Here is a 24,407-nt window from a genome sequence, read left to right as displayed (position 1 = left end):
GGTTGCATTTATATTTTTTTTTATTATATCTAAGGAAGAGATTTAGTGTACAAACACACGGATCACTGAAAATAGTTATTTCTCCCCTGGTATTTCTATGGTTATGAAACTGTTCCATCTTAAAGCACTGATTTGTTCCTGCGTGCATGCATCTAACATTCCTGAAATGCTTTGGCTTAGATTTTTAAAAAACAGAGAACGTTACTCTTTTCACATTTGTCCCCTGTCGTACTAACACAAACCCATACAAGAACTGCATTCTTACATAATTATGTAAGTCCTGACAAAAATGTTTAATGGACATCCTTCATCATTTTTGTCTTCATTTGAAGTTGTAAAAGAAGTTGCTTATTTTTCCTTCCTTCGTTCTAACTTAATTATAATTGTCAGGCAGAGATGCCTGTCTCTTTTAAACATTTCTGATTGGTTCCAACAGCCAGATTGAGTTGATATATTTTTGTCACTGATTGAAGAACCAAGTAGTGTCTGAGAGACAATTTATCTCTGTCACAGTATCCATTTCAGTGACAGCTATTAAAAAGTAGAGATGGATAACTTGAGATAAAAAAGAACAAGTATACCTGACTGCAACTTCACGGTCATGTGAGTTTTTATCTAAAGACTCTTCAGTGAAGCATGGCGAGGACCCCTTCTCTTTTATGGGCGTAGAAATCTTGTCATCTCGTTGTTTCACCTATCTTGACACCTCAGTGACCTTCAGCCTTCTGTCTTCCTGGAGTATACGACTGAGGTCCATCTTTTTATTCATTTCTTTCTGTCTGTTGCTTTGATTTCTGTTATGAATGTGCTCTTTGGATATAATAGTACCTTTTTATAGATTTCATGTTTGTCTCAAAACCAACACAGCCAATATTTACTTATAGGCCATATCAGCTTTAGATTTATTCAATCTTCTTCTATAGCAGCCTTCTATTTGCTTGCATTCCAAGTCTTTGATGTGGTGCCACATCAGAGGTTCTGCTAAATATAATATAGACCTAATGGATCACATTATAACAAAAGCTCAGCCCCAACTTCAGCGTTATAAAGGAAAACACAATGCTGATTGATCAGTGATCAATGATCAACCATGGCACATACTGTAGCACATCATGATAATACAAGTCATAAAGACTTTTATTTACTTTGTTTTGATATATCTCAATATCATATGCTAATACTGTAACATTTCAAAACTATGTACACCCAACACAGCATTTTGTGAGCATGTGTGCATTCCATACAATTTGGAAGGTGAGTAGCATAGTGTATTTTTTGAAAGCTTTTTGTCTTTAAGGAGATGCAATGTATTGTCAGAGAGCTTTTTGCTTTGAAGAAGTGTATACTGTTCCTCAGTGACTTAAAGATGCACAACCATACTGAAACTGAACTGAAATCCAATGATGGTTTCTCTCTGTAGTGAAAGCCCCCGTGGTTGGCAATCTGTATGTGTCTAATGTAACCCATAAAAGCTTCTCCGTGTCTTGGAATGGCACTGAGAGTGGATTTGAGGGTTTCATCCTGGAGGTCATTGATACCAGCTGGCAAAAGGAGCCAGTTGAACTAAACATTTCCCACAATACCATGTCGCATGACATCACAGGGCTCGAGCCCAGCACTGATTATATTGCCTACCTCTATGGTGTTATGAAAGGAAGGAGAACTCACGCTGTCAGTACTGTTGCAACCACAGGTACTTCCTCTTCTTTCCTCTACTTCATAATGTCATGATATCATATGTGTATGGATGACCACATCAAATGTCAAATGGAAGTTGAAATTGTTTGTGTATGATAATGCTTGCTCATATATTTTAGCTTTAACTGTGGATGGTTTCTGGAGAAAAAAAAATAGAAAAAAACACAAAAGAGACATCGAGCAATAGCCAGAGAAAATAAACACTATCCTTTTCTCTTCTCTGTAGCCAAACCGCCCGACTTGTACGGGATTGTTGTTTCTAACATTACCTCAGACAGACTGTCCCTGTCATGGAGGACGGGAGAGAAAGCTTTTGATAATTTTATAGTTGAGGTCAGAGAGTCTGCTTTGCCCTCGCAGGCCATGGGCCGCACTGTGCCCGGTGGGGAACGCTCCACTGTTTTCACGGGCCTCAAAGGGAACACGCGCTATAACATCAAACTCTACGCCAACGTGGGCGGAAAGAACTCGCCGGCTCTGACCGTTGTAGCCCGAACAGGTACTGGACTGTACTGCACTGCATGCTGCTCTTATCACAGACCCATGTCAGTACTGCTTTTCTTCCTTGACTTTATTATCATATTAAAGCATCCAAGGCAAACACTTTTAAGTTGCACTGCCTTTTGCTTTTATGTTTTGTGTATCTCACAATCCAATTCCCATTGGTCTCAAGACCAGTTCTTACGTGCTCATTAAGCCTGAGTAATTGAAGCTCTACACTTTCTTTTATTCAGAGCCTAAAGCCAAACTGGGCCGATTAACAGTATCAAAAATCACGCCGAGTAACTTCACTTTGGCCTGGAAAACGGTGGCGGGCCACTTCGATGGCTTTGTCATTCGTGTGAGCGACCGTGAAATGCTGCACGACCCGCTGGAGCTCACGCCTCCTGGCGACACACGTAAGCTTATCGTAAGCGGGCTGGTGGACTCCACGGCCTACGACATACAGATGTACGGCCTCTCGTACGGGCGCCGAACGCCACCAGTCTCGACGCGTACGCGCACAGGTACTATGTAACTTTTTCATGCTACTGACTCTTGAAATCTGAAAAGCGCCGTTAGATAGACCTGCTTGGCCAAACAAGTTGAAACGAAAACCCTGCTCACCTACACTCACAGGACTGTAAGAATGGCATGAGCTGCTGCTGTGTCCTGTCAGTTAATGGCTTGGCTGGGAGGCAGCCAGTCCAAGTGATTTCTGAATACAATACTGCCCCCTCTGGCAGAGTAATGCAAGTGCAGAGTGATGTGGAAAGGCAGCATGGTGACTGCACTGGTGAAGCACTGGATGATTTTCTTAGACGAGGAGTTCAGTGGCGTGTGTGTCTGCCTGTTACGCTTATTACTTCCATACTAATGAATTGTGCCGAGATTCATTTCACTCACGGCTATGTATAACCTCAATATTTCAGTGCATATATTTTTGTACTTAGACACAGGCACACTGGAAACTTGCATGCCATGATGAGAGCATGTCTGCTGTTTAGTATGAGAACATGAGATAGTCCCTCACTGCTCTCCGCCATATGGACCCTATCCACCATATGGCAAGTCTCCACAAAGTGCCATTTTTAACATCAACTCACTTTCAGTCTCCAGAGCTTTAAGCATCTCTAATACACAGCTGTAAATTAAGATGGAATGAGGTCTGAACGTGCTGGTCATGTTGGAAGAATCTTGTTAGCTACCTGTAATTGCTACCTTTAACTGCTTCCATGTGTTGAAGCGTTGCATGATGTGTGCACATTTAATTCTGTGTGGCATGTTTACGATTTCATCAGTGCAAACCATTATGGCTGTCTTTTTTTTTTTTAAGCCTGAGGTCTTGGTCTGAGATCTCAAATTTATGCTTTGCACAAGACCTCCTGAATTGAGGTATCTAGATGTCTGCAAAGGTTTCGCTTTACAGACTGGCTACTTGTGCATGATAATGTTTCTCGTGGATTCATCTAAAGATATTCATTATGTGGCAGATAATGTTTTTAACCTCAGTTAAATATTGTAGGAACGGATTTATACCTTATTGCTTAGCACCCAGAAAGAGGATTAATTTGTGCTTGATAATTGCATATTAGCAGGCATCTGATACTGAACCAAAGGTTGGTACCCAGTTCAACATCTTAATTTTCTGTGTTCTGCAGTGCCAATTTAAGCAATTGAGGTCAATGAACACAATTCCAACACATTCATTACAGCTTTGTGTCTCAGTATATCTAGTTCAGGTCTGTACAGCAGATTAAATCCAGTGCTTGAGTAAATATTATTTATCATCGTCAAAAGACTTTATTTTGCAATCACTGCACACCTCTAGTCTTACTTGACTCTCACCATCTATTGGCTCCAGCCCTACCCAGCACTCCAACCCCCCTGTTCTCCCTCTGTCTCTACACAAAACAAAACACCCATCTGTGCCCATCTCCTCAGCCTCATTGCCCAAAGTGGAAAACCTAACCGTGTCAGACATTACCCCGTACGGTTTCCGACTGTCCTGGGCCGCCCGTGACGGGGACCGGTCGGCCGGCAAGCGCTTCAGCCACTTTCAGGTAGAGGTGTCCGACTCCGGGCGACTCCTGGAGGCGCAGGAGTTCTCGGTGCCGGGCAACCAGACCTCGCTGGACATCTGGGGCCTGATCACTGGTATAGGCTATGAGGTCAGGCTGACCGGAGTGTCGGCGTCTGGGCTGCGCTCTCGGCCGCTGACCGCAGTGGCTGTGACAGGTATCGCCATCTACCTCACTACGCCTCAAGCCGAGCACTCTCCACACGCCACACACATCATCACAGCATGGGCTTCTCCACCACAGCTGGTTTGGGCCAATAACACTACAGCAGCCACAATCCAAAACAAAAGACAATATAATTACCACAGATTCAAGGTCAAATTCAGATTAGTTATTCATTTAGCTGTGTGTCAAGTCAACTTAGCATAGGCCTAAATACACATAAAGCCCACCAGCTATTAGATCTTGTCTCTGACTGACACTTGATACCTCTGCACATGCCATTTGTACTATGCTTTAGTGGAGAAGCTCAGTACATCCCAAACATCTCACTCCCACCCCTTCTCAGTGACAGCTCTCAGACTCTGTCCCAGCAATAACACATTTTTATCTCCTGTATCTTGTCTTTTGCTTCGCTTTGTTACAGGGGACAAAGGATGGATTTTCTGTCACCCACTCTATCCCTTTTGAAATATGAGCATGCACATTTGTGTTGCCATATTTAAACTGTGTTTTCCCTCAGAAGTCTATAGAGTGACAGCTTAATCTGTCAGTGTAACACAGCACTGTTGTCCCTCCTTGCTGTGGTACACTTCCTATACCAGTGATAGAAACTGCGGGAACAGACACTGAAAGCTCTGCTCTTGTGAGTTTCAGTCTCTACTACGCCTTGGTGAGCTAGCACTGCTATTGTGCATAATACAAAAGCTAACTAATGTTTGTATGGTAGGCTACTTTGCTACGTCCTATGGACTTGCAGGTACAAATCATTATCATGCAGTGTCAAATTCTGCTTGAATAATTATATAAATGATCATCTGGGAAACACAGTTTCAGGCATAAGAACAAAGCATGTATGGTATTGCTAATTGATTATAGCTGGAGGGTCAAACATACAGAGGGCTGTGTTCAAGCTGGTTTGTTCTCTGCTGCTGTTATTACATTTGACAGAGCAGATGATATATAAGTATATTATTGTGCTAGCCATGTGGAACAAGCCCCAGAATTAACAAGGAAACCTTTAAAAAAGTATCAATATGCAGAATAACTAAGCTAGCGTGGCCCTCTTGGAGATGTTTGACACCTTAGCATGACATCAATATTTGTTTGTGACCACTGATTGTAGGCCTACTTTAGCTGCCCTGATGGAGGCATGCATTTATCTGTTGCCAAATTTCAGGAAGTGCCATTCTGACCAAGCTGCATTAATCAGTAGGCTTGGAAGCTTTTAAGAAAGACCCTGGCAAGCACAGAGGTTGTTGTATTATCCCTCTCTCCATTTTGGTGGATGTGTGACTAACTGAACTGTACCGGGCCTACGTCTACTAACTTTTCAAAGCATGGTGGACTGGTGAAGTCTGGTCTGGGATGACATACTGTAGCTGACTCACCTGATTATAATCATCTATTTCCTCTCCAATGTCATTACAATGTCTCAATGTCACCTTTTAAATTGGTTTTTGAAATGGGAGAGTGGAAGAAGGAGGGGAAAAAAAGATTATTCCTTTCTCAACCAGAGGCCGAGCCAGAGATTGAGCACCTCTTTGTGTCCGACATCACCCCCGAGAGTTTCCGGATTGCCTGGACCGCTGAGGACGGCGTCTTCGATCGATTCGTGATCAAAGTTAGGGATGCCAAAAAGCTTGCTCACCCGCAAGAGTTTAATGTCGCTGGTGACGAGAGGACCAAAGTCATGACTGATCTAATGGGGGGCACTGAGTATGAGATTGAACTGTACGGCGTCACTCTGGAACACCGATCCCAGCCTTTAACCGCTGTTGCCAGAACAGGTACAGTTGGACGCTGTGCATTTGATGGAAGGTGCTGGGTAGCCATTGTGTCTTGTTCAGTGTGGTATGTGTATCTCTGTTAATACAAATTACACTGTTTGTCATTAATGAACTGATATGCCAAGTCCGCCTCTGCCGTTCTTCGTCACCAATGGACCCATGTTTCAGATGCCCTGAAATGTATCTGCTTGAGATACAGTTTCAAACCCACCGACTGACTACCATTTGCATGAACCTTTCCATCCTGATACAGGACATTAGGGAAAGAAGCCACAAGGGCTTTGTGGTTGTTCTCAAATCTTACTCTGGCGTTTACCGGTGTGGTTTTTGAAACTAATACAGCCATGTTTTGTCCCTCACCCACAGGAAACACAGCCATTTATAATGCCTTGCTGTGGTTGGCATGTTTTGTGTGATGGTTGAGTCTGTTCGTCTCTATGTGCTCTCACAACTGCTTCCAAAGAACCCTTCCTTCAAGGGTGTGTTGTTCTCAGGTTAATGTGTCTTGAATGGTTTTACATTTCGACACAGGCATGTTAAATCTGTGGTATGGGACCGGTCTGAACTCTTCCATCTTTGCTTGTGAAGTGAACTATATTAGGTCTGTGGTTGCCTAACTCTTTCTTCCTGTGAATATCATCTAAAAGGAAACAGCTTTATGGGATGGTGCTCACCAAACACTTGAGGTCTTCATGTTTTCCTCCAAGGCCATATTGCTGCCTGTTTTTTTTCTCTGTCTCTCTTTCAGGAAGATATGGATCTCTATTTTAATGACAGGGAGTTGGGTGATTACTTCCTTCATGTTGCTTTGGGGGATTGTGTCCAGTGATGCCAAATGACTTGCAATTATCCAATAATGATGATTATCCACCTTTTCTCTTCTCTCCACCATGTGATTCCGCTCTGTATCAGGCCTCGGCGCTCCCCGGGGCATCAGCTTCTCCGATATCACCGCAACGTCTTCTATGGTCCACTGGACCGTTCCCCGCGCCAATGTGGACTCATACCGTGTGACATTTGTGCCCCTTCAGGGAGGTGAGTGCAAAGGTCAAGAGGACATCATTCCCTCCCTGGTGGGCATTCCGCCACATTGACGTTTGTGTACTGTGTGATTAAACCATTTTTTCCCATTTTTTTTCTATTGCACCTTCTGGCGATGAGGCAACATTTTTATCTGTGCTGTGTCTGTTCTCAAGGGAATTGGTGTATATTATGTCGGTTTTTTCCTGGTTCACAGGCAATCCCGAGACGGCGACGATTGACGGGACTCAGTCAGAAACTCTGCTTCCCAATCTAATTCCTGGGGAGACTTATCAAGTGACTGTGGTTGCTGTCAAGGGCTTGGAGGAGAGCGACCCTATCACTGACACAATGACTACAGGTATGACAGACATGTTATAAAAACAGAGAATCTGATCATCATTATTTCATTTTAGACCAACAATTTGAAAGGGTTTCAGTTGTCACCTCTGTGTCTGTTTAAATGCATAAAAACCTCTTCAACTATAAGAAAAGACTCATAACTTAAGACCACTAGCTCCCAATTTCAGGCCATTTTTGCGGTGTTTGCCTCGTATTGCAGTGGAGGTTGTGGGTTTTGCATCAGCTGACCACTTTTGTGCGTTGCAGCCCTGGATATGCCACGCAGTCTGACCGCGGTCAACATCACTGACACCGAGGCTTTGTTGCTATGGCAGCCTGCCATTGCCACCGTGGACGGCTATGTCATCACATACACCGCAGATACAGGTGCCTGATTCCATTAAAAAAAACTCAGTGAGGTTTTAGTTTGTAAATACATATTTTATTCAAGTTGAAGAAATGTACCATTATATTTTCCTCCACGATGTAATTTTTAGTAGTAATAAATTAGTTATAATGAGGAAGCCAAAACATGATTTTAGCTAATAAGAACAGCATATTTTACCACTACTTTTATTATTTGTGATATATCCTGGTATATGATGTATAATGAGGAATTTAAACATGATTTCATCCAGTCTGAATGGTAGATTTCACTATTTTTTACTATGGCTCCTTAAAAACAATTGATTAGTTATGTCATAATTAATCTAATTCTCTCGTCTCAAATGTTTTCTGCTGGTCTCCTGGCTGCAGGGTCGCCAGTGATTGAGCAAGTGTCTGGGAACATTGTGGAGTTTGAGATGAACTCCCTGAGTCCCAACACCCAGTACACTGTTAGCGTCTACGCCACCAAAGATGCGCTGAAGAGCCAGGCCATTACCACAGACTTCACCACAGGTTGGTGCCTTGTTCTCATTCCAGCAGCACATCTGTCTCTGTTTAGCTGAAGTACGATAGTTTGAGAAATTGCACTGAATAGACACTACCAAAACTGTAGATTAAGTCAAAGAATTTGCCACACTCAGCCTTACAATGCATGCCTAAATCATATTTTGGTATCAGATGTAGTTTTTTTCAATTGGGTTTGTGCTTAATCAGATAGATGAATTGGACAAATGTTGTGACATGCAGTTTAATTGCTTTCTGGGAATTGCATCCTCAGACATCCCAACCTGCAAAAAGCCATTTCAGGGAGGTCCCCCCACCCCAAAAAAAAAGAAAAAAAAAGAAAATGAATACATAAATATAAAAACTTACTTTAGCCTTCTTAGATACTGAAATAGTGATGAATAGCCTATGTTTGTTAATGGTCTCTACTCAGCACACCAAATAAGGAAGGCCTATAGTTAGAAATTGTGATAATAAAATATGTAGATTTTGGTAGTTTGGTCTTTATGTAGCCTTGGCAAATAGCCATCTAGTAGGCTAGTCCTGAATAAGATGCACATGAAATGACACTTGTTAAACTCACCTCAACATGTCTTTTGCCATCATTTAACCCGCCATGGGCAATGCTAAAGTCACTGTTACAAACAGCATGCAAGACTATCGTTATTTTGAACTCATATGAGACAAGGGTACACTTTCGTGTAGTCTGATGTGAAATGAGTCTTAAATGTTCCTTTTTGGGGGGCACTCTGCCTCTGCCATTAACTGAACTGAAACAGGCCAATCAGGATTCTCTCTGTCTTGAACAGGCACGCACGCACTAGGCCTACCTCTCTCTCTCTCTCTCTCCATTCCCGTCGTGTGCGCGCTACACTCAGATGCACTCACGATTTGACGTTTCGGTCTCGTGTGCGCGCTCTTGCTCGCTCGCTCTAGATTCCGGGAGATTTTATCTAATTTGCGGCCATCAGTGAGCCGTTATCAATATGCGGGAGACTCCCGGAACTTCCGGGAGACTTGGGATGTCTGCATCCTTGACCTTGACATGACTTGATCACGCACATGCTTGTCAACATTAATGTGCTAAATTGGTCTGGACTGGAGGTTTAGTAGTGTGGTTTAGTAGTGCTTAAAGTCAAATTCAATTTTACAGCAAGCTTTACGAGACTGCCGGAGCCAACAGTTAATAAATAACAGGATTCAGTAGGAAGGTTATTTGGACTGATGAGAGGTCACAGGAGAAGTGTATTTATAATTTGTTTAGAGCTAAAAGCCAGCCACTGTAATGCCAACCAATTATGTGGATTCCTGTGAATGGCAAAACACAGCCACATCTGTTCCAGTGTCCCACGATGTTCTTAAGACAGGGAACCACCAGTGTTAACATGGGTTCTCAAGACGGGGAACCTCTGCTGTTAACTTACCCTTTGTTTATGTGTTTTGGTAAACCATTTCAGAGCTCGATGCTCCACGGGATTTGGTGGCCACTAACATCCTGACGGACACTGCACTGCTCACCTGGGTTCCCCCTCGCGGCGCCATCAGCGGCTACATCCTGACCTTCATGGCGTCCGACGGCACAATCAGGGTGAGCTTGAGTTCTGTGAGCTTCTCCATTCTGGTGGGCATATTAAAAAATAAATCATGCTGAATTGCTGTCTTTGAAAAGTAGATGATGCTTAGCCGGTGCTATGAAATATCCAAGCTATGATTCATATTTAATACGCTCTCGATAAGTGCAATGCAACAGTGGAATTAATAATTCATGTTTCCACAGCTTGGCCTAGAAGGTTACATGCAATCCAGCTGATTAAGAAGGAGATGATTAGTTTGACCTTGTGTATGCATGCACGAGCATGCATGTGTACAGTATGTGTGCATCCTCTCATGTAGTTTTATGTGTGTCTGTGTGTGTGTGTGTGTGTGTTTGTGTGTGTGTGGGGGGGTCCTTTGGGGGGACCTGCTTGCTTGTGTGTGTGAATATGTGTTTGTGTGTGTAACTGTTTCTGTCTGTGTGTATTCATGAATGTATTTGTGTGTGTGTGTGTGTGTGTGTGTGTGTATGTTTCTGTTTGTGTATGCAGGAAGTAGTCCTCGATGCCTCTGAAACCTCCTACAGTGCAACTGACTTGAGCAGCTCCATGGAGTATGTGGTCCGGCTGCAGGCTGTCGCTGGCGCCAAGAGCAGCCGTCACATCACTACCACATTCACCACAGGTGTGTGCTCACCGGTGACCCGGCAACCAACCCCTGCTTAAAACTGCCAGTGTTGCAGATTTGTGGGTTCTCTTTCACATCTGTTTGTGCCTCTGTTATTTATACTTCTCATTTTTCTGGTTCCATTAGTTTTGAAGCATTCAGGACTGCTTTTTCATGTGTTTTTAAATATCAGCATTTCTTTAAATGGAGGATTTTTGTTTTAAGGTGTCTTATAAGATGTGACAAGACTCTGAATATATCTTTGTGTGTCTGTGTGTGCCCGTGTGTGTGTGTGCCCATGTATGTGTGTGTGTGTGTGTGTGTGTTTGTGAATGCCTCTGTTCGGTGTGTGTGTGTGTGTGTGTGTGTGTGTGTGTGTGTGTGTGTGTGTGTGTGTGTGTGTGTGGACATACATGTAGCTGGAGTCCTTTACAGGTTTCCCAAGGACTGCTCACAGGCACTACTGAATGGGGAGAGTGAATCTGGCCTGTACACCATCTATGTGGGAGGAAATGAGAACCAGCCTATGCAGGTGTACTGTGACATGTCCACCGATGGCGGTGGATGGGTGGTGAGTACATGGCATGGTTTCACTAAGAGTCACTTTTCTATGAACTGTGCATTTTCACATTCTGTCTCGACCGCTTCTTCCAAAAAGCAATACATTGTGTCTTCAAGGCAAGAGAAAAATCAATTTAGCAAGAGTTACGTGCGTGGGCAAGAAACAATGATGAAACAAAATGAAATTACTCGGTCATAGTCCTTATGATGTTTAGTCCTTATTTAAATAAACCCGAGCCCAAGGATTGTAATTACAATGAAGTCGTTATCTTGTGAGACCAAAGGCTCTGTCCTCAGACTTGCCTATTTTCCCACCAGGTATTCCTCAGACGTCAGAACGGGAAAACTGAGTTCTTCAGGAATTGGAGGAACTACACAAACGGCTTCGGGGACATGATGGATGAATTCTGGCTCGGTGGGTCTACGTTTGACAGAAATAGAGAAATCTTCACAAATACAGTTCGTGCTTGACTCAAGTACAATATTTATTGTAACACTTGAGCAGTATGCTATTCAATTTTATTCTCTTTTATTTATATACCATCAAAATGTAAGAATACATATCATGTACTATTGTATTGTTTTTCCTATACGTAAATAGCCTAGCACGCAAAATACTCCATTTAAGTAGTTAAGAGCAATCTTATTGCAATCATGTCTAAATCATGACTAAAGCAGTTTGATTTGTGTTTATTATATCTGTCTCAGATCTTCTGATCCACTTTCTTCCACATGTAAATATCCTTCTTTTCTCTGCTCCTGTCAGGTCTGTCCAACATGCACAAGCTCACCACATCTGGTCCGTATGAGCTGCGGGTGGACCTGAGAGATGGCACTGAGTCTGTGCATGCTTACTACGACAGCATCGTTGTTGGAGAACCACGAGGCCGCTACAAGATCCAGATCGGTTCCTACAGTGGCACAGCTGGTGAGCCTTGACAGTTTGCATAGCTTCTGGAATACTCCAAATACTACAAATGATTTACTGGTTTAAGGAAAATACAGTTTAAGGAAATTGCTTGGCTCAGCATAGTCTACAACAGGTGCTTGGCTCAGCATAGTCTACAACATGGTGCTGGTACATCTTACCTTCAGTTGACATAATTTATAGCCAACAGAATTTGCTCAGAATTTGTCCAGGCTTTTGTTTTGTAATATTCAGACTATTTGGTAAGATTTCACCTGCAGAAAATCTGGATATAACTTACATTCTTATATTCTTGTACTTATTTACATTACATGTTTCAGAGATAGATTTTATGCCTTGTGCTCATAAGTCATGACAAAAGAAGCAACCCCTTGTTGTGTTATAGCACCACCCAATGGCAATATCAAAACACACAAGTTAGAGACCAAGTTAGAGGTCACACGCTAGGAGAGATTCCTGATGTTAAGATTCTGCTTAACCATCTCTGTACATTTCAGGTGACTCTATGACCTACCACCAGAACAGACCCTTCTCCACGTACGACAATGACAATGACGTTGCCGTCACCAACTGTGCCCTTTCGTACAAGGGTGCCTTCTGGTACAAGAACTGCCACCGAGTCAACCTCATGGGAAGATATGGAGACAACAGCCACAGCAAGGTGAGTCATGAGAAATGTTAACGTTAAAGTAGCTAACTCTTTCTACACTATTTACCATTTTGTATAGTTATGAATATTTACAAAAGTCGTATTTGACATTTTTGTGTGTATTTCGCTGTGGCACTCACAAGTGTCAAGTCGTATATGGAAACGTAAAATGTCATGTTTCTGTTTCCTCTTTTCATCTCAGGGCATCAATTGGTTCCATTGGAAGGGCCACGAGCATTCTGTCCCCTTCGCAGAGATGAAGATCAGGCCAATCAACTTTGGCAACTTAGAAGGCCGGAGGAAAAGATCGTAAAGCTCACTCTGTCAAAAAACAACCCCCCCTTCTTCCTCAATCCCGGCCAGCCGGTCGCCAGATCAGCCTAGCTGGCCAAATAGCAGACACCAAGGCCCCAATTCCCCATCAAAAACCGGCCTAAGTCACTACGGTATAGTCCTGATACACTCTATGGTGATCGGACAAAATGGGGCTATTTTTCTATACTGAAAATGTCATTGTGCACAAAAAAGGTGGAGGGTTAACTATAGCGTAAGCCAAGACTGGGCTGGCGCCTCCCTTTCTGAATATTTGGGTTTACCCTGTTTCATCTCTGACAGATTTGTTTTTAATGTGTTTGTTTTCATAAAGAATTCCTTCCCATGGAATTGTTGCTGGTGCTTTTGACTTATTTTTTTGTGAGGTCAATAGATCTTATTGGTCAGATCCCATTAGAATCCTTTTGAGTTTTTGGTTGTTTTATGTGTACTTGTTTGTAAAATTAAATTTTTTGTCTTTAAAAAGGTGGATAAGTTTTGTCACATTTTTTCTTTTATTGAAGAGCTTTTAAAATATGTATGATTGTCAATGAATGTACAGGGCATAGTGGCTAAAGATATTAAAAGCCCCTTATGTTTAAGTGTGACCACTACATCATAAAACGATTGAATAAGCAATTTCAACAATCAGAAAGAGAGAGAGAGAAGTCAAGGTCAATAAATATCTGTTGTACAGGGATAGCATTTGTGAGTCTTTTTCTGTATGTGAAGAATGTTTCTTTACTAAGAAAACAAAAAAATGTTTCTAAATTGATAGATTTTGTAGTCTTTTAAATTACAGAAACAAACCTTCTTTAACAAAGTGCCATGAACTGAATATTAATAAAGCAGTTGCAATAACAGACCACCAAAATGTCCATGGCAGACACCACTGATTTTCAAAAAGCCTGTAGAGTGTTTGCTTGTGTTTTCTATAAAATGGAGAGAGAAAAATGTGTATCCATTATTGCAATAAAATACTTTCTTAAAAATGTTCTTTACTTGTCTTTATTGACAAAATGGTCAAATACAGCATTGATACAATTAAAAACTGTAATATGGGCTTTGAATAACATCGATAATAAATACACTTGAACTGAAAACGAATTTCAACACATCAATTGTAGGACACAATTCTTGTAGAAAGTTAATATGGTTCCGCATTTAGCATGTAAACCCATTATATAAAATTGCACTGCGCCTTCCGTACATTCAATCTATGCCTCAAACCATGTTAAAACTTTCAACCCTCTACACATTTGGCACAAGAAACAAATAGGAAGAGTATTAAAAAGTACATAAGTGTCCATCTAAGTTTGGCATTTGTTGCTTAAATTGTTGCACATCGCTATATCATCTGTATCAACTCTATCTGTCATCCTATGACACCTATGACACAGGTTTTGAGCACTTTGATTAAAAGGACCTAAATATTTTGTGTGCATTTTGCAACAATAACGTTCACTACTGCAATAGGTATAGCATTTTTTAATGCCCCCCTTAAACATTTTTAAACCACCATGACAGCACAAAAATCATCTATGTGGCTATATATCCATAATAAAAACATATATCACACAATTTCACTGAATAGTGTTCTTACATGTACTTGATTATAGATGCTAGATTAGCATATATCATAATATTAAAAGTATATATCTATATTATTCTTCAAGGATTACTACTGCTAATATTTCAAGAAAATATATAAGCAGCATCGTATATAATATAATAGTATAATATTGTGATATTCATTAAAATATAAAGATGTGTGTCCACTTTTGACCTACTGTGTAAGATCATAGATAAACACACACACAATAAAACATTATATTCGTTGAAGCTTCTCATGCACAGAGAAGCTTCAAGATCTGTCATGGCTGGTTTAAAAATAACCACCATTACATCAAAAGAATTTCTTAAAGCCAAATGGAATAGAAGCTAATTGCAAATTGCACACGTTGCTAATATAGACCACCCATTTTAACACATCACATACCCTTATATGACATCTCAATATTACAGTTGTAAACACCAGCTCACAGATCACCTTGCCAATACTCCTATCATCAAAACTAACCTACCTTTCTATCAAACTAGTTAGACATTGCACACGTGGTTACAAATCTCATGGGTTAGTTCCTTTCGAGTCATTTCTAACTTCCAAGTTTAATAAATCTTCAATAAAACTTCTACAAACTTCTTCAAACTTCCATCCCATTGCACTCGATATGTCAAATACGTTTACATTCCATTCCCAAATCTGCTAAACCAAGACTCCAGATGAGAGCGTGAGAGAAAAAACAAACAAAAGCAACAAGAAATACCATCGCAGGAGCGGCAATACCCTGTGTGTCAGTTAAATGTAGAATGCCAAGGGATACATACTAAAATGGCGAATATGAAAGATATGAAAACCCTGCTGTGAACTACTGCTAAAACCCTGATAACTTCAAATGTATCTTCCACAGATGTAACAAACCAGCCCTCAAGTCTAAAACCACTCACTCACTGACTGACTGAGCACACACTAAATGGAATGCTGCCATTTACAATAACATGAAAGAAATCTACTCCTATGCAAGCTTCAAAAGACAATGGAATTTCTCTCTCAAAGGCCAACGAAAGAGATGCTAGGTTGGTTAACATGCAAATTGCACCTACATATTAAATCTGCCAATTATTTTTTTTCAGTAACTCCACGTTTCTTCTATGCAAATTGATGACCGCTACAATAAGCAAGCATAATCGAAATCACCCTTCAAAAAGGGCTGAAGTTTGAGACTTAAAAATTAGGGGCCAATCCATAGGCTGTTCCATAAACAGCCATTTCCCCCATTGGCACTTACAATCTGCATCCCTTTCTTTACATGGGTGCATCTCCACTAAATATTGGTCCTCCAAAATCTATTTTTGATATAACTGTTATATTTATAGAAATACTGACATAACTTCAACACAAATTACCCTGTCATACCAACAAGCAGGTACACAGCACCAGACAGACACAGGCCAAGCTGACCTATTGTCACCGTTACTAATTTAAGCTCTTTTAAAAATGTAAACAGCACTGACGTCATCTGAAGCTGAGACGGAACCCTCATTAGGCTCATGTGCTTGTGAGAGTGATAGCCACGTGGACCTCTAGCTCCCCCTGGTGGCACGAGCCGAGCCTGCCATAGCATCAGTGCAGACATGCTGGGTCAGCATTCGCATGCAGGTGAAAGGGATGTGCCATGAACGAGAGGGCATAAGCTCTCGAGAAACAAAACAAGCCCCGTGCACAAAATACCCTGTCAGAAACACTGCGAGCGAGTCACACGACCCACTCCGTTTACACAGCGCGAGATCCGTTACAGAACCTGAAAACCACGAACCCTTAGATTAGAGGCCTGTGAGATCCACGATGGCCTTGATGAAGATGGTGTCATCGCGTATGTACGAGTTCTTGCCCTCGAGCTTGGACAGAGGGCAGAAAAGCGGGCAGCCACTGGCGATGTTCATCTCGCTCACAGGCCGCTGGAAAGAGGAGGAAGTGACATCGGGCCGGAAGGCATCAATGATGTGCTCCCGGTTACTCTGGTCCAGTAGCATGAGGGTCACCTGCAGGCAGGAGACAGACAGCAGAGCGAGTTTTGTCAGAAAATGATTACCCTGGCAAGTGGACAGTGCTCTACCCTTCAATGGACTGACACTGAACTTAGAAGAAAATACAATATGTACAGTAATATTGGTGTTTGCTGTTCAAATTATTCAGCCAACAACCACAAAAAGCTTCCCAACTTAAATAAAAAGCGTTCATCCAGAAATTCTAAAACACAAAACAAAATGAAGACTATAAAATGCTGAAAAGCTGAGGCTCTCCAAACAAGTTCGAACTCCAACTCTTTTAAAAATGCTTACCTTCTGGTTGAAAGGCCATTTGAGCAGGGCATCACTCTGTCCCCTCATCACCACAAAGAACAGAGAGAGGTGTGTGCCACGGCCTGTCCCATCCCCATTCAGGTAGATCCGTAAACACATCTTATAGCCATACTTGCTTGTGTAAAACGCTAAGGGAGAACAAACACACAGGTATTTATTCACACCGCAAAGACACTTATGCCGCTATTACTGTAGTTTCCTACTAAACACTGTTGGGATACAATCATACTCACAGTGGATATTCTACTTTACACTACAAAATATGAAAAGAACTGATACAGCTTGTACACTGATGCCACTCATACACCAATACCATTGAATTATATAAATGTGAACACATTTAAATATAAAGTTCAACATTCGACCACATAACCTCTGTACAACTATATAATAACAATCATATAACCATACCAGGGGAGAACATGGCATGGGCGCGTCCAGCAATGGCATCCTGCCTCTTTTTGGTGAAGTCGGAGATCCTCCAGATGAAGACGCCGTCGAAGGTGGTGGCAGCCATCTCGCGCAGCCTCCCCTCCATCTCAGCCACGGTCAGGTCCTTCACCCCCACAGTCCGCTCCAGCTGCCGGACCTGAGCCAAAGGACGGGAATGTCAAGTTTATGGCCATCCACTTCCTGGATGGGATACAAGTCAGACTCACCCTTGAAGATGTGATAGTAAAGTTATATGTAGCACATAAAAAAGCTTAAAAGCATAAAAGTCCAATTAGCAGACTTCACTTAGATCTGTCCTTCACATAAGGGAATTTCATAGCAGGATCTGGGCCTTTACATTAGCAGCAACAATTAACAGGATTCAACCCCCAATAGTTAGCATTGCGAGTGCTAGCCTGACCCTTTTACTAATACTTTACCCGCAAAGCTGCAGCCTATATACTCTTGCACAGTATATTTACAGTGTTTCCCACAGAATTGAATTCTATTTGTTTTTAGCAAATTAGTGCAGCGTGGTTATGATTATGGTTATGAACCAGATTTAAGCACAATTTAGTACAACCTGGAAAATCATTGTGTGGTGGTCAATGTTGATATTGTGGTGGGCCGCCACAAATAAGTCAATGTATGGGAAACACTGACTTACAATGAATGTAAAAGAGTAACAATGTTGACAAACATGACTCAAAGTTCAGTCCACAGGTAAAGGTCATCTCACCTCACTCTAATATAGATACCAGAAGAGAAGCAACCCATGTAAAGCACACACCTTGTTGCTCAGAGCCTCGATCTTGTCCTGGTCCAGTCGGTGCTGCCGGTTGCTGGCCTCGATGGTGGTGGCGAAGCGCTCGACCTCGCGGTTCAGCACGCACACCACATCCTGGAAGGTGCCCGCCTTCACCTCCAGCTCCTGGCAGCGCCGGCCCAGCTCCGCCACCTTGGTCTTCTCGCTGTGTAGCTGCAGCTCCAGCGCCGCACCCACCGAGCTGGGCAGCGGCGTGAAGGAGGTGGACAGCGTGGCGGTGGGCAGCGCCGGCGGAGGTGCGGCAGCCACAGCGGAGCTGGAGCCGGACGCCGAGGCTGAGGAGGAGGAGGAGGAGGAGGACGAGGCGGAGGCCCCCTGCACGGGAGGCCCGAGGATGGGCGCGGACATGGCGCTCAGCTGGCTGACGCGGAGCTCCAGCTCGCGCAGGGACTGGTGCAGCTCGTGGGCCTTGTGCCCGGCCAGCTCCAGGCTCTGCGGCTGCAGCCCCTCCAGGCTCACCTTCATGCCCATGATGTAGTGCAGCAGCAGGTTGAGGTGCTCGTGGGCGCAGGCACGCTCGTGCTCGTGGATCTTCTCCTTCTCAACCTGGGTGAGGAGCGCAACAGTAGAAGCAATTACAATATATTCATGCAGGAACTGTATTGCTGTACTGTACTGTGTCTAGTACTGTATTGTACTGTGTATAGTACTGTATTGTACTATGTTTAGTACTGTATTGTACTGTGTATATTACTGTATTGTACTATGTTTAGTACTGTATTGTACTGTGTATAGTACTGTATTATTGCATTCTATCATTGCTTTGCTGTTAAGGGTTTAGAGAGGATTTAGAGTATTCAAATGAATCCCTGAGTAGTTATGTATGCACCAAAAGTGAGGAATCGAGAGGTCTGTTTGAGGGACTTCTGATTTATTACTTATTTATTATTCATTACTTACTGACATGTCACAGCCTACTACTTGATATCGGCATGGAGTTCTGAATTTGCTGCAAAACTTGATGTGGTCAACATACTAAAAGAAAGGATAAAGAACGAAACAAGATATGAATATTCTCTCGACTTGACTGTGAATAGTCGCCATATGGTTCTGAACAGAAGAACGTTCTGTTTCACTTGGAGAGATTTCACTTGGAGAGATTGGAGAGTTTTAAAAATAACGTTCCGAGGCCCCACCTTTTCCCGGGGGATTTTCTTCTTTGCGCAGCCTTCACAGATCATCGGATACTTGGGGCAGATCTCATCATGTGCCTGAAAAAAAAAGGACTTTGCTTTTAATGATCTCACTTCCTAGTCTGCCAGAAATCAGTGGACATGTGAAACAGATCATGTGAAACAAATCATGTGAAGGAAGCATTTATAAAATATTCAGACACAATGTAACTGAACACTGTCACAAACAGCTATGTTACTGATTTGTGGCTAACAAGCACAGAATTAAAATAATTTCATAAAACAGACAACAAAATCCATTCTTCGCTTGAGGTTTTACAGCTGTGGTTTAGTTGTGGTTTTACCGGGCGTAAGAGCTCTAACAGCTCCCATGTTAAATAATGCAATGTGAAAGGCAGGCTTGTTATTATTTTATGCATCTCTGGGTACACTGGCTCAAGTCACCCATGACATAACCCTACAGTAAAAGCTGAAGTCATATCCTGCCAAAAGACACACCTGTGTATTGCCTCACCTTAATGTTTTTGAAATGAAATGGCTCTTTGCAGTACTTGCAGTTGAGGGTTCTCTCTGGACATTCGCGTTCATTATGCCTCTCCTGCTCGCTGAAGCGTATGCGCTCCTTACATGAGGGACAGGGGATGATCATGAACTCACACTTTCCCTCGTGGCTTAGCTGAAAACAAAACAGACACATAAAACAGTGTACTGTGCTTGTGCTTGTCAAGTTCTGATATATATACTGTACATGAAACAGACATATGTTGACATTTGCATATCAATAAATTGCAATATAGAACGTAACTGAAAAAAACAAAACAGCTAATATTGTTACGGAGAGCTAAGACCCTAGAGAGGAAATGAGATACCTCATATTCTTTGATGCTGCCCTTCCAAGTGCAGCCCTCGTTAACGCAAATTGCAGCAAGCGTCTCCACCTCTCTCCGAGCTGCATTGTCAGGAAAGGCCTGTAGACACACACAGGGACACATACATACACATACTAAGGAGGGAGGCAACTTACTGTACATCACTTATTTCAACATCAAGCAATATCATTTTTAAAGTAAAATGATGACCATTGCAGAAAATATACGCACACAGCCTTGTTTGAGAATAGATGTGGGCTCTTCAAATATGTCCTCCTTGATACAGGCATTACATTTCTGGGGTCCATTGCTATTAAAATAAGGACAATTAGTGGCCATCTCAAAGTCATTTTATATGAAAAATTGCATACACTACAATGTAAACCCCCACATATGCATGACACCATGCGTACACATACAAACAGACCTGACAGTTCTGTTGAAGCAGTAGGAACAAAAGCGATGACCACACTGGGCTTGGAATGGTCTCCTCAAAATGTTATGACAGCAGTTGCAAAGGTGCTTATCCTCCAGCGTATTTGCCAAGATCTTCTTGGGGAAGCCTGGTTTGTTGCTCTCCATTGATGAAGGAGGAGAAGGTTCTTGTGTTGCCATGACTCCCTCACTGGGTCTATCTCAAAACAATGAACAATGTCACCACACCATCAATGCTGCAAAGAAGCCTAAATTCACATTGGCCCATACTATTGCTCCATAATGCAAAGTCATATCTTACCAAATAGCTCAGTCGAATATTGCAAAATGCAATTAAATTGTAGCAACATGTGATGTTTATTCTACTCCACAACAGACAGGCTAGAGTTGTTCAAAAACAGAACAAAGGGATGTGGACCTGTCTTTCCAAGCTGACTAAAGAAATCTAGCAATGTTTGGGTGAAAATGAGGCTTCCATATGATGTTAATGACAAAATTGCATTTGTCTTTAGAATATTGCATTTATCTTCAGCTGAGTTAGGCTATAGACCAAATAAGTGCAGACTGTTTTCTAGAAATCAATCATGCATTTTGGTTTTGCGAGTTTCAGTTCTGTTCTGTTGTTTCAGTAGGACTCCCCAAAAAGCACGACACTTAACCAGGTTTAGGTTACGAACGAGAAGAAAGCAATCCAGGCCGCTGGGGGCCACGTTTCTTTGTTTGTATTTTCGGCTCAGCCGCACCTGGACCAAGTTGGTGGTAGTTCGCATCACAGCCACGGATGAGCATCTGTTCCGCGTTCACATCATGTCAGGGATGCTTGTCGTAAAGCGACTGAGTCGCTGATCACAAAATTGTCGCCATGCTACCAAATGCACAATGATTTTTCACCGTTTGGATTTATGATGTGAGAATTCTTTCAACAACTAAATATGATGTTCAAGCCAGACTGCCACGCCCCTCGACATCATCAAGCTAATAAAGAACAATTTAGCCAAAGCTCCATACTACCAGCAAATGAAATATTCTAACATTCACTTTGCAATAGCTTACTTACCCGCTCTTCAGTCTGAATCATCATTGCAGAGAGGAGAAATGGACAGCCCCTCGTCGCAAATATAGAAACACGATGAATGTTTCATTAACCGAAACGGACCGTGCCCCAAGCCATGTAGCATGGCTCTTATTGATAGCCTACATTTGAAGCAGAGCTGGAATATGTTGATTGCTTACATTGTTAGGAGCAGCGATTGCTCTTTCACAGGGTTACGTCATGATACAGAAGAACCGATAGGCAGACAGCAAAACAAGTCAGCGCACACTGTGGTGATGGCAGCCAAGTGCAATGGTTTAGAGAGAACAGTTAAAGGTGTATTACCGCGCCAGTGGTGCCTTTTAATGTCCATTCCATACAGAAAAACGTACATTGCACACCCTTAGTATGTTTCTTTCAAAGAGCCTGTTCACTCACCCAAAACCCTTCAATATATCCGTTATTATAGGCTAGAAATGTAATAAGCCTTACACTTTATGAACAGTATACCATTATTGTTAAACCCATGTGACAGCCTTTCCACACAGTCAATTTAATATTGGTCAAGAGTTTTCTAAAATGCAGTCTGTAAATATTGTTCAAAAAGAACATTGGGCAGTAATACAGTTAAGTTATCACCCAAATGACCTATGGCCTGGCCTATACTGATAATCTGTTTTTATCCTGCAAAGGCCTTGGTGTAAAACCAAAACCCTGAAAGGTGAACAATACTTCTAACATTAAATGTTACTATTAAATGTTGAATCTTCTTCAAATCCATACAGTTTGCCCTTGTACACAAAACCAGTTATTATTAAGCTATGATGTTTGCATAGGCAACTCTATTAAAGTCCAAGATCATCTGTTTAAATGTATATTCAAGTTAAAAACAAATGTTGACTACCTGCCTTAAAACTCAGGTTTAAAAGTATGTTGAACTATTACCCTATAGGCTACTGTGTCCACATGTTATCTTTTCCCATTTTGGAGTGGCATATGAAAAACAGACCATATTCTAATCTAGCCTATCATCATTCCTTCGAAATATTTTAATGACATATATGCATAAGAAATAAAGAAAGAAGGAAAGATGGCTTGGGGTGTGTGTGTGTGTGTGAGTTCATTCAACTTCATGCACAGATCTGGGCCCAGTTTCCCGATAACGACGGTCTTAAGAGGGTTTTCTACGATTCATCTCACGATCGTTCGTTTGTTTTTTCCGACTGTTTCCCGAACATGCTCGTAGCGTGAACGCGCGTGCACTGCTCTTAAGATGCTCTTAAGGGGAGCTGTCCACGTTAATAGTTCTGAAATATCCTAATTTGATGGTGATGTCAGGTGACTGCACGTCACAGCCAGGCCTACCATTCAAACTTCGGATCTACACATTAATTCACATCAATACGAAAATAGAAACACTTTGACATCTGCATGTAAGCATCCCAAGTAGCCTAGTCTAGATTATATACCACACACAAACATAAATAATTGTAATTATGACCGCCGCGCAGCGATATATGTTTAGTCAGATTTTCTTCTTTTTCTTTTTCGCATGCCCAAATTTCCGTCAATGATTCCCGGGACATTGAAAGACCGGGGTACACGAAACTTGGTGGGCATGTAACCCCACATGGATAGCATGGAACCATCGTTTTTCGTTTTGATCTGTAGTCCCCCCGCTGGACTGGACCCCCCAAAGGAGGGTAGGGCAGACACAGTTTTCTGTGAATATCTCGAAAACCATAGGGTTTAGGAGGACCATTTTTTTTTGTATGTTGATCTCAAGGGGCCATGTCAACCCATTCCATAACCACTCATTTCATGTATAGCGCCACCTAGTTAAACACAAAAAAGTAAAATTGAGGTGTTGTAATTGAAGGTATCTGTGACCTAACATAGTCAAAACTGCACGAAATTGGAAGTGTATGATCATTATGACACCCTCTGTATGCACGCCAAGTTTTGTGGAATTCCGTTCATGGGGGGCCACACAATAAATTAATTTATGTTACTATACATCAACTGGCCTGTAGGTGGCCGGAGACAGTTTTCTGTGAATATCTCGAGAACCGTAGGGCCTAGGAGGTCCACCTTTTTTATGTATGTTGGTCTTAAGGGGGCATGTCAACCCATCACATTACCACTTATTTCATGTATAGCGCCATCTAGTTAAAAATTAAAAAGCAAAAAATTAGGTGTTTTCATCACAATATCTCTGGCTGACAAGGTCAAAACTGCACGAAATTAAAAGTGTAGGATCATTATGACACCCTCCGAATGCATGCCAAGTTTTGTGTGTTTTCGTTCATGGGGGGCCTTACAATAAAATAATTTATGTGTACATTTAGTGACGTACACCAACAAGGATTCCCGGACACTGAAAGACCGGGTACACAAAAACTTGGTGGGCATGTACCCCCACATGGATAGCATGGAACCGTCATTTTTCATTTGATCTGTAGCCCCCCCGCTGGACTGGACCCCCCGAAAGGAGGGTAGGGCAGACACAGTTCTCTGTGAATATCTTGAGAACTGTAGGGCCTAGGATGACCATTTTTTTCTGTATGATTGCCTCCAGGGGTCATGTTAACCCATTTCATGTGCACACATGTGCACAAACAGATACACACACACACACACACACA

General features: G+C 42.1%; 2 protein-coding genes across 3 annotated transcripts in view; one reads left to right on the top strand and one right to left on the bottom strand.

Annotated features, from left to right (window-relative positions):
• tnca (tenascin Ca) overlaps positions 1–14,096 on the top strand; it is a 62,963-nt gene extending 48,867 nt beyond the window's left edge. Inside the window, exons 17-32 of the mRNA XM_048258146.1 lie at positions 1,421–1,693; positions 1,925–2,197; positions 2,433–2,705; positions 4,123–4,416; positions 5,936–6,208; positions 7,121–7,243; positions 7,446–7,589; positions 7,838–7,957; positions 8,327–8,470; positions 9,919–10,049; positions 10,546–10,678; positions 11,080–11,231; positions 11,540–11,636; positions 11,988–12,149; positions 12,647–12,810; positions 13,001–14,096. Of these exons, the coding sequence (XP_048114103.1) occupies positions 1,421–1,693; positions 1,925–2,197; positions 2,433–2,705; positions 4,123–4,416; positions 5,936–6,208; positions 7,121–7,243; positions 7,446–7,589; positions 7,838–7,957; positions 8,327–8,470; positions 9,919–10,049; positions 10,546–10,678; positions 11,080–11,231; positions 11,540–11,636; positions 11,988–12,149; positions 12,647–12,810; positions 13,001–13,111 (2,867 nt within the window). The 3' untranslated portion in view covers positions 13,112–14,096. The remainder of the gene's footprint in view (positions 1–1,420; positions 1,694–1,924; positions 2,198–2,432; positions 2,706–4,122; positions 4,417–5,935; positions 6,209–7,120; positions 7,244–7,445; positions 7,590–7,837; positions 7,958–8,326; positions 8,471–9,918; positions 10,050–10,545; positions 10,679–11,079; positions 11,232–11,539; positions 11,637–11,987; positions 12,150–12,646; positions 12,811–13,000) is intronic.
• Positions 14,097–14,102: 6 nt separating this feature from the next.
• LOC125304119 (TNF receptor-associated factor 2) lies at positions 14,103–22,055 on the bottom strand. 2 transcript variants are annotated; one of them, XM_048258147.1, is made up of 11 exons: positions 21,787–22,055; positions 20,722–20,925; positions 20,526–20,604; positions 20,295–20,393; positions 19,940–20,101; positions 19,429–19,503; positions 19,193–19,267; positions 18,257–18,838; positions 17,446–17,623; positions 17,014–17,162; positions 14,103–16,713 (listed from the first exon to the last, which is right to left on the bottom strand). In XM_048258147.1, the coding sequence occupies exons 2-11, from the start codon at positions 20,907–20,909 to the stop codon at positions 16,495–16,497; spliced, it is 1,806 nt and encodes a 601-aa protein (XP_048114104.1). In that variant the 5' UTR covers positions 20,910–20,925; positions 21,787–22,055; the 3' UTR covers positions 14,103–16,494. The 2 variants fall into 2 exon arrangements, with proteins under 2 accessions (XP_048114104.1, XP_048114105.1); XM_048258148.1 differs by lacking the exon at positions 21,787–22,055 and adding an exon at positions 21,473–21,745.
• Between the last annotated feature and the right edge of the window lie 2,352 nt (positions 22,056–24,407).

The sequence above is a fragment of the Alosa alosa genome, chromosome 12 (assembly GCF_017589495.1).
Source record: "Alosa alosa isolate M-15738 ecotype Scorff River chromosome 12, AALO_Geno_1.1, whole genome shotgun sequence".
Taxonomy (NCBI): Eukaryota; Metazoa; Chordata; class Actinopteri; order Clupeiformes; family Clupeidae; genus Alosa; species Alosa alosa.
The sequence above is the reverse complement of the archived record's forward strand: the minus strand, read 5'-3'. Positions and strand labels throughout refer to the sequence as shown.